The sequence below is a fragment of the Perca flavescens genome, unplaced genomic scaffold (assembly GCF_004354835.1).
Source record: "Perca flavescens isolate YP-PL-M2 unplaced genomic scaffold, PFLA_1.0 EPR50_1.1_unplaced_scaf_13, whole genome shotgun sequence".
Taxonomy (NCBI): domain Eukaryota; kingdom Metazoa; phylum Chordata; class Actinopteri; order Perciformes; family Percidae; genus Perca; species Perca flavescens.
The window spans coordinates 121,332-131,331 of record NW_021166548.1 but is presented as its reverse complement, the minus strand read 5'-3'; the positions used below and the strand labels follow the sequence as shown (position 1 = coordinate 131,331).

At 45.2% G+C, this 10,000-nt stretch overlaps 2 protein-coding genes across 2 annotated transcripts in view; both read left to right on the top strand.

The window, feature by feature from the left end:
• LOC114551520 (coagulation factor VII) overlaps window positions 1-4,652 on the top strand; it is a 16,573-nt gene extending 11,921 nt beyond the window's left edge. The window contains 4 exon segments of the mRNA XM_075447415.1: window positions 593-765; window positions 768-827; window positions 868-908; window positions 4,347-4,652. Of these exon segments, the coding sequence (XP_075303530.1) occupies window positions 593-765; window positions 768-827; window positions 868-908; window positions 4,347-4,647 (575 nt within the window). The 3' untranslated portion in view covers window positions 4,648-4,652.
• Window positions 4,653-6,945: 2,293 nt separating this feature from the next.
• LOC114551519 (coagulation factor X-like) overlaps window positions 6,946-10,000 on the top strand; it is a 16,802-nt gene continuing 13,747 nt past the window's right edge. The window contains 5 exon segments of the mRNA XM_028572546.1: window positions 6,946-7,014; window positions 8,575-8,631; window positions 8,633-8,673; window positions 8,675-8,735; window positions 9,164-9,188. Coding sequence (XP_028428347.1) covers window positions 6,946-7,014; window positions 8,575-8,631; window positions 8,633-8,673; window positions 8,675-8,735; window positions 9,164-9,188 — 253 coding nt within the window.

The window sequence follows — 10,000 nt, the reverse complement described above, 5'->3', positions numbered from 1 at the left end:
GTCTCTCTCTACATACCTGTCTCTCTCTACATACCTGTCTCTATCTCTACATACCTGTCTCTCTCTCTCCATACCTGTCTCTCTCTCTCTCTGTCTCTACATACCTGTCTCTCTCTCTACATACCTGCCTCTCTCTCTCTACATACCTGTCTCTATCTCTACATACCTGTCTCTCTCTCTCCATACCTGTCTCTCTCTACATACCTGTCTCTCTCTCCATACCACCTGTCTCTATCTCTACATGCCTGTCTCTCTCTCCATACCTGTCTCTATCTCTACATACCTGTCTCTCTCTCTCTCTCTGTCTCTACATACCTGTCTCTCTCTCTCTGTCTCTACATACCTGTCTCTCTCTCTCCATACCTGTCTCTCTCTGTCTCTACATACCTCTCTCTCTCTCTCTCTCTCTCTACCTGTCTCTCTCTCTCCATACCTGTCTCTCTCTATCTCTACATACCTGTCTCTCTCTCTCTCTGTCTCTACATACCTGTCTCTCTCTCTCCATACCTGTCTCTCTCTCTCTTCCTGACTTACATTATTGTATGTTAAAGCTGTTTTGGGAATCTATATCCGTCTCTTGTCCCGTTGCCAGGGGAACACAACCTGGACGTGGAAGAGGGCACCGAGCAGCGGATACCCGTCTCCACGGCGACCGCCCACCCCGGCTACGTGGCGGCGACGGGCGACAGCGACGTGGCCGTGCTGCGTCTGCGGCGCCCGGTGACCCTGGGCCGCCACGCCGTGCCCGTGTGCCTGCCCACGGCGGTTCATTCGCCCAGCGCGAGCTGCTCGCCGTCGCTACCACGGTGTCGGGCTGGGGAGGCGGCGCGCCGCCCGAAACGCGCCCCGCGACCGTGGCGCCCCCAGCGTCCCGTCCTCCGTTGGATGGCCGTCCCCATCCTGCAGAGGTAGGGGTGGGCAGGTAGCCAATCAGAGCTCTCGATTCACATTAACATTGCTGCAGAGGTAAGGGTGGGCAGGTAGCCAATCAAACTCGATGTAGGGTAGGCAGGTAGCCAATCAGAGCTCTCGATGTAGGGTAGGCAGGTAGCCAATCAGAGCTCTCGATTCACACTAACATCCTGCAGAGGTAGGGGTAGGCAGGTAGCCAATCAGAGCTATCTGCAGAGGTAGGGGTAGGCAGGTAGCCAATCAGAGCTCTGGATTCACATTAACATGGTGCAGAGGTAGGGGTAGGCAGGTAGCCAATCAGAGCTCTCGATGTAGGGTGGGCAGGTAGCCAATCAGAGCTCTCGATTCACATCAACATGGTGCAGAGGCAGGGGCCAGGCAGGTAATAATCAGAGCTCTCGATGTAGGGTAGGCAGGTAGCCAATCAGAGCTCTCGATTCACATCAACAACCCTTCTAGATTAGTGCAGTTACTGTCTCTCTCTCTAAACACCTGTCTCTCTCTACATACCTGTCTCTCTCTCTCTAAATACCTGTCTCTATCTCTACATACCTGTCTCTCTCTCTACACACCTGTCTCTCTTTCTCTACACACCTGTCTCTCTTTCTACACACCTGTTTCTCTTTCTACACACCTGTCTCTCTATCTCTACATACCTGTCTCTCTCTTTACATACATGTCTCTCTCTCTACATACCTGTCTCTCTCTCTAAACACCTGTCTCTCTCTACATATCTCTCTCTCTACATACCGGTCTTTCTCTCTACATACCTGTCTCTCTATCTCTCTACATACCTGTCTCTCTCTCTCTCTACATACCTGTCTCTCTCTCTCTCTACATACCTGTCTCTCTCTCTCTCTACATACCTGTCTCTCTCTCTCTCTACATACCTGTCTCTCTCTCTCTACATACCTGTCTCTCTCTCTCTCTACATACCTGTCTCTCTCTCTCTCTCTCTCTCTCATACCTGTCCCTCTCTCTCTCTCTACATGTCCTCTCTCTCTCTACATACCTGTCTCTCTCTCTCTCTCTCTCTACATCTCTCTCTCTCTCTCTCTCTACATACCTGTCCCTCTCTCTCTCTCTCTCTACATACCTATCTCTCTCTCTCTCTCTACATACCTGTCTCTCTCTCTCTACATACCTGTCTCTCTCTCTCTCTCTACATACCTGTCCCTCTCTCTCTCTCTACATACCTGTCTCTCTCTCTCTACCTGTCCTCTCCCTCTCTACATACCTGTCTCTCTCTCTCTACACCTGTCCCTCTCTCTCTCTCTACATACCTATCTCTCTCTCTCTCTACATCCTGTCTCTCTCTCTACATACCTGTCCCTCTCTCTCTACATACCTGTCTCTCTCTCTCTCTACATACCTGTCCCTCTCTCTCTCTACATACCTGTCCCTCTCTCTCTCTACATACCTGTCTCTCTCTCTCTCTACATACCTGTCTCTCTCTCTCTCTACATACCTGTCTCTCTCTCTCTCTCTACATATCTCTCTCTCTCTCTCTACATACCTCTCTCTCTCTCTCTCTCTACATACCTGTCCCTCTCTCTCTACATCCTGTCTCTCTCTCTCTACATACCTATCTCTCTCTCTCTCTCTACATACCTGTCCCTCTCTCTCTCTCTCTACATACCTATCTCTCTCTCTGTCTCTCTCTACATACCTGTCCCTCTCTCTCTCTCTCTACATACCTGTCTCTCTCTCTCTCTCTCTACATACCTATCTCTCTCTCTCTCTCTCTCTACATACCTGTCCCTCTCTCTCTCTCTACATACCTATCTCTCTCTCTCTCTCTCTACATACCTGTCCTCCTCTCTCTCTCTACATACCTGTCCCTCTCTCTCTCTCTACATACCTATCTCTCTCTCTCTCTCTCTACATACCTGTCCCTCTCTCTCTCTCTCTACATACCTGTCCCTCTCTCTCTCTCTACATACCTATCTCTCTCTCTGTCTCTCTCTACATACCTGTCCCTCTCTCTCTCTCTCTACATACCTGTCCTCTCTCTCTCTCATCTCTCATCTCCTATCTCTCTCTCTCTCTCTACATACCTGTCCCTCTCTCTCTCTCTCTACCTCTCTCTCTCTCTCTACATACCTCTCTCTCTCTCTCTCTCTACATACCTGTCCTCTCTCTCTCTCTACATACCTGTCTCTCTCTCTCTCTACATACCTATCTCTCTCTCTCTCTCTCTCTACATACCTGTCCCTCTCTCTCTCTCTACATACCTGTCCCTCTCTCTCTCTCTCTATATACCTATCTCTCTCTCTCTCTCTCTCTACATACCTGTCCTCTCTCTCTCTCTACATACCTGTCTCTCTCTCTCTCTACATACCTATCTCTCTCTCTCTCTCTCTACATACCTCTCTCTCTCTCTACATACCTGTCCCTCTCTCTCTCTCTCTACATACCTATCTCTCTCTCTGTCTCTCTCTACATACCTATCTCTCTCTCTGTCTCTCTCTACATACCTATCTCTCTCTCTCTCTCTCTCTACTCTATCTCATACCTCTCTCTCTCTCTCTACATACCTGTCCTCTCTCTCTCTCTACATACCTGTCCTCTCTCTCTCTCTCTACATACCTGTCTCTCTCTCTCTCTACATACCTATCTCTCTCTCTGTCTCTCTCTACATACCTGTCCCTCTCTCTCTCTCTCTCTGTCCTCTCTCTCTCTCTCTACATACCTGTCCCTCTCTCTCTCTCTACATGTGTCTCTCTCTCTCTCTCTACATGTCCTGTCCCTCTCTCTCTCTCTACATACCTGTCCTCTCTCTCTCTCTCTCTCTCTCTCTCTCTCTCTCTCCATACCTGTCCCTCTCTCTCTCTACATACCTGTCTCTCTCTCTCTCTACATACCTGTCTCTCTCTCTCTCTACATACCTGTCTCTCTCTCTCTCTCTCTACATACCTGTCTCTCTCTCTCTCTCTACATACCTGTCCCTCTCTCTCTCTCTCTCTCTACATACCTGTCTCTCTCTCTCTCTCTCTCTCTCTACATACCTGTCTCTCTCTCTCTCTCTCTCTCTACATACCTGTCTCTCTCTCTCTCTACATACCTGTCTCTCTCTCTCTCTCTACATACCTGTCTCTCTCTCTCTCTCTCTACATACCTGTCTCTCTCTCTCTCTCTCTCTACATACCTGTCTCTCTCTCTCTCTCTACATACCTGTGTCTCACTCTCTCTCTCTACATACCTGTCTCTCTCTCTCTCTCTCTCTCTCTACATACCTGTCTCTCTCTCTCTCTCTCTACATACCTGTGTCTCTCTCTCTCTCTCTCTACATACCTCTCTCTCTCTCTCTCTACATACCTGTCTCTCTCTCTCTCTACATACCTGCCTCTCTCTCTCTAAACACCTGTCTCTCTCTCTAAACACCTGTCTCTCTCTCTAAACACCTGTCTCTCTCTCTACATACCTGTTTGCAGCTCGCAGTGTGCCCAGAAAGCCCGGCTGAACATCAGCGCCAACACGCTGTGCGCCGGTTACCTGGAGGGCAGCCAGGACAGTTGCCGCGGCGACGACGGCAGCCCGATGGTCACGCCATACGGTGACACCTACTTCCTGTCCGGCGTGGTCGCCTGGGGCCGGGGCTGCTCGCACCCCGGGTATTATGGGCTGTACGCCAACATGGCCACCTTGGTGGACTGGGTGCGGGGCGCGGTCGCCGCGGCAACAGCCAATGAGACGACAGCAACGGCAGCGCCGCTGGAACAGACACGAGTTTAAGACTACTGCAGATGATGTCATTCTTCTTCTGAAATAATAATAATAATAAAAAGGTTTTATTCTAGTTATTTGGGTGTTTGTGTGTATTTTTTTTAAGTCAAAATGTTTGGTTTACAACAACTTCACCGATGCCTGTCTGTCTGTCTGTCTGTCTGTCTATCTGTCTGTCTATATGTGTGTATGTGTGTATGTGTGTGTCAATCTGTCTGTCTCTGACTCTGTCTGTGTCTGTCTGTCTGTCTGTCTGTCTGTCTGTCTGTCTGTCTGTCTATCTGTCTGTCTGTCAATCTCTCTCTGTCTTTCTGTCTGTCTGTGTGTATATCTGTCTGTCTCTCACTCTCTGTCTGTCTGTGTGTGTCAATCTTTCTGTCTGTCTCTCTGCTTTTATTCTCTGTTCTGTAATAGTAATAATATTACTATTAATATTATTATTTATAATATTTACAATATTTATAATATTTATATTACTATCAATAATATTCATATTATTTATAATATTATTAATATTATTAATATTAATAATATTAATATTTATAATATTTATATTATTAAAATATTTATATTATTTATAATATTTATAATAATAATATTAATAGTATTTCTCTCTCTGCAACATCTGCTTATTTTCTGCTGTCAGTCCCTCTGGACTCTTCTACACTTCACATTACTGCTAGAAACTAATTTCAATTTCATGTTAGTGTATTGGCATGACAAAAAAACACATCTTTGTTGCCGTAACAACAAGCATACATATAAACAACAACAAGGGTAAATACATGTGATATAATAATACAAGTAAACAGGATAATTATGATATAAATGCAGATATTAAACACATTCTGGGATTTTACCGTTGGAGAACTTCTGGGAAGGGGGGAAAAATCCTGGTTAGCTGATTGGATAAACCATCTGGACGGGCCAAATCAACCAATCAGATCCACGAAGCGTATGAAAATACAACCCCGAGCCAGGCTACCCCTGCTGCTGCTGCAGGCCAAGCATAGCTCGTTAGCTCAGCAAGCTAGCAACATGTCGGTAAAGGAGATTTACTGTTTGTGTAACGAGAATATAGGAATAAAAGAATAAAAGACCCCATTTCAGGTTCCTGGTCCATATTCCAAAAGAAGGATCCAAGAGGAAAAAAGCATTAGTGAGCAGCTAACAGAATTAGGGCTACCGCTGTCTGAAAATACTGGTTAGCTGCCTTTTTATCGCCATTTTGCCGCCTTTTGTCACCTATTTATCACATTTTTGCTGCCTTTTTGCCGCCTTTTTCACTGCCTTTGTCACCTATTTATCACCTTTTTGTCGTCCTTTTTGCCGCCTTTTTCGCTGCCTTTTTATCACCTTTTTGTCATCCTTTTTGTTGCCTTTTTAATCACATTTTTGCTATCTTTTTGGCACCTTTTTGCCGCCTTTTTCGCTGCCTTTTGTTGTCCCTTTTGTCGCCTTTTTAATCACATTTTTGCTGCCTTTTTGTCACCTTTTGTTGCCTATTTTCGCCTTTTTGTCGTCCTTTTTGATCAGGCTACATATTTGGGACATGTATTTGTAAATGTAATTCTGTTTGGATCTATCTGGTGGCAGTGTGCACACTTAGAAATGTCTGTTAAAATTATTATTACAATTTAACATTATTACAATTCGACCATTTGTATTCTCTCTCTGTCTCTGTCTTTTGTCTCTCTCTTTCTCTCCTCTCCCTCCCTCCCTCCCACCAGGTCATTGCCCTCCCTCCCTCCCTCTCTCTCTCCCCTCTCTCCCTCCCTCTCCTCCCTCTCTCTCTCCTCCCTCTCTCCTCCTCCCCCTCCCTCCCTCCCTCCCTCCTCTCTCTCTCTCCTCCCTCCTCCCTCCCTCTCTCTCCTCCCTCTCCTCCTCCCCCTCTCCTCCCTCCCTCTCCCTCCCTCTCTCTCCTCCTCCCTCCCTCCCTCTCTACTCTCTCTCTCCCCTCTCTCTCTCCTCCTCCCTCCTCCCTCTCTCTCTCTCTCTCTCCTCCCTCTCTCCTCCTCCCTCCCTCTCTCTCCTCCCCTCCCTCCCTCTCTCTCTCTCTCTCTCTCTCCCTCCCCCCCTCTCTCTCTCTCTCTCCTCCTCTCTCTCTCCTCCCTCCCTCCCTCCCTCTCTCTCTCTCTCTCCTCCCTCCCTCTCTTCTACCCTCCCTCCTCTCTCTTCTACCCTCCCACCCCTCCCTCCCTGCAGGTCATTGCCCTCCCTCCCTCCCTCTCTCCACATTCAGACTCCATTACTTCTCTCTCGGCACACTGAGGTTTTTCCAGCCAACTTCTCCGTCCGCCCGGCGCCATGTTTCGCCTTCACCGATTGGTCCTCGGCCTCCTGCTGCTACACCTGGTCGCCGTGGTCACCGCCCACGTAGGTACGTTCCCAAAAACCTAAACTTATCGGCATAGCAACGACAAGAAATGGTGTTTAAAGCAAAGTGGAGAAGACCTATGTTCAGTGGGTGTCAGTGTGTGTGAGTGTGTGTGTGTGTGTGTGTGTACCTGTGGTTGTGTGTGTGTGTGTGTGCCTGTGTTTGTGTGGGTGTATGTGTGTGTCTGTGTGTGTGTGTGTTGATTGGCGGCCGGCTTGACCCCGTCCGGTTTTGTGCGTCGATCTCAACAGATTTTCAGACTTCTCCCGTTATATTCGCCTAACCCACCAGACTCCATGTAAATAATCAGGACTTTTATCATCGTAAAACACACTTCATTCAATGTAGACAGAAACTAAATAAAACTACCAAAAGCCGTCTTGGTTCATCTTTCCACTGTTCCAACAATCACCACTCTGGTTTGGTTGAAATAAACCTTTAATTCACCCATTTACATGTGGAGATATGCTGGCTCTATACATGCTAAAAGTCCTGATTATTTACATGGAGTCTGGTGGAGATATGCTGACTCTATACACTCTAAAAGTCCTGATTATTTACATGGAGTCTGGTGGAGATATGCTGGCTCTATACACGCTAAAAGTCCTGATTATTTACATGGAGTCTGGTGGAGATATGCTGACTCTATACATCTAAAAGTCCTGATTATTTAAATATAAAATGCCTCATATGACCCGAGTTGATTTGGTCAGCTGTTATCTGGTCAGGGGCTCCTGTTCTTTCCTCAGCATCACACCGAGCTCCAGGCGAGGACACCCAGTGGCTCCCTGTTATCTGGTTTAGAGAACTCACCAGAATATTATTATATGCTAACTGTTTGATAATAACAAGAGCAAAAGTAGGTCAACCTCATGTTTTTCTATGTCTTTGTCACTTTTACTAAGTTTGTCAGTTTTTCAACATTTTGTCATGTTTTTGTCACATTTTCCAACGTTTTTCCAAGTTTATGTCACTTGTTTCAAAGTTTTCCGATGTTTATGTCACTTTTTCCAACGTTTTTCTGATGTTTTCCAAAGTTTTTTGTCACGTTTTTTTGTCACTTTTTCCAATGTTTTTCAACTTTTTTGTCACTTTTTTGACGTTTTTGCTACTTTTTCCAACATTTTTCCAAGTTTTTGTCACTTGTTTCAAAGTTTTCCGATGTTTATGTCACGTTTTTGCCACTTTTTCCAATTTTTTGCCACTTTTTCCAAAGTTTTTCCCAGTTTTTGACACTTTTTCCAACGTTTTTCCAAGTTTTTGTCACTTTTTTAAAAGTTTTCCGATGTTTATGTCACTCTTTCCAACGTTTTCTGATGTTTTCCAAAGGTTTTGTCACATTTTTGACATTTTTGTCACTTTTTCCAACTTCTTTCAAAGTTTATCTAAATTTTTCCAAAGTTTTTGTCACTTTTTCCAATCTTTTTCAACATTTTTGTCAAGTTTTTGCCAATTTTTCCAAAGTAGTTGTCAGTGTTTCCAGGGTTAAGGGAGAATCCAGGACAGAACAGGTGAAGAACAGAGGTGAAAGGTGAAGAACTGAACATCTTGTCTTACAGTGTTCTTGGGCGGAGAGGGAAGCCAGCCAGGTTCTGACCCGACAGAGACGGACCAACAAGCGTTTTCGAGGAGTTTAAAAAGGGCAACATGGAGGGGAGGCATCGAGGAGCGCTGCAGCTGGGAGGAGGCGCGGGAGATCTTCGAGGATGTCGATAAAACTGTACTTACCTCCTGCAACGACAGACACTGAACGCATCATAACAAGTCTTAGAGACACAGAGGCCCATGAGCAGACTTAGAGCTTCTAGCCTCACTAAAGATAGCTTTAGGGGGGTCACCGTTCTCAAGTCCTCCATCAGGGCTCCACATGAACTTTTTGAGAATTTTATAATAATAATAATAATAATGATAATAATAATAATAAATAAATATATATATATATATATATATATATATATATATAGATATATATATATATCTGTAAAGTGTCTCGAGATAACCTATGTTATGATTTGATACTATAAATAAAATTGAATTGAATATATATATATATATATATATATATATATATATATATATATATATTTTTTAAGGTATAGGGTAACCCTGACTCTAATTTGAATTGTCTGTGTTTCTATTTTTCTGCAGAACGACTTCTGGGCCAAATATGTCGGTAAGGAGTTAGTCTGGACTTTGTCGTAACCCCCACGTCTGATTTAGAGATCTTTTAAAGTGCCCATATAATGAAAAAATCACTTTTTCTGGTGATTTGGGGCGTTATTTTGTGTCTCTGGTGCTTCCGCACACATACACACTTTGAAAAAAACAACCCATCCCTGGTGTTGTGAGTGAGATCTGGTTTCTGAATGTGTCCTGCCTTCAGTCTCCTGGTGAGCCGGTCCACATCGGCTCGGACTGTGACGTCACTATCCGAGACGAGCTGGCTAACCACAACCATTAGCTCAGAGCGTTAGCGTTAGCATGCTAATGCTAACGGTAACGCTAGCATGCTACCTCGTTCTCAATAGCAAAGCACCGCTACAACACACACTAGTTCACCCTAATCTCAAGAAGAACTACTTCCATGTGCTCCCTGGTTTAGAAGAAGTCTCCCAGCTGATCCTGCCTTGGAACTGACTGAAGTCTTTTACTGTCTATGGAGCTAGCTGACATGATCTACATCTGAGCTACTGAGCATGTGCGAGTGCAATCAAAGATAGTACAGAAGAAGAAGAGAAGAGGTCTCACTCTGTAGCTAAAACAGAAACCAGGTGAAAAGAGCATCTGCAGCAGTGAGCGAGAGAGCTGTGCAGTACAACTAAAATGTTGTTTTTGATAATTAAACCATGTAAACCTCCATGTAAACTGTATTTTAAGGTTGTACCAGAGTACAACCTTAAAATACAGTTATGAACCTGAAGATGAGCAGAATATGAGCGCTTTAAGGCCCTGACGCACCAATCAGACGGCCCTGCTGTGTCCTGC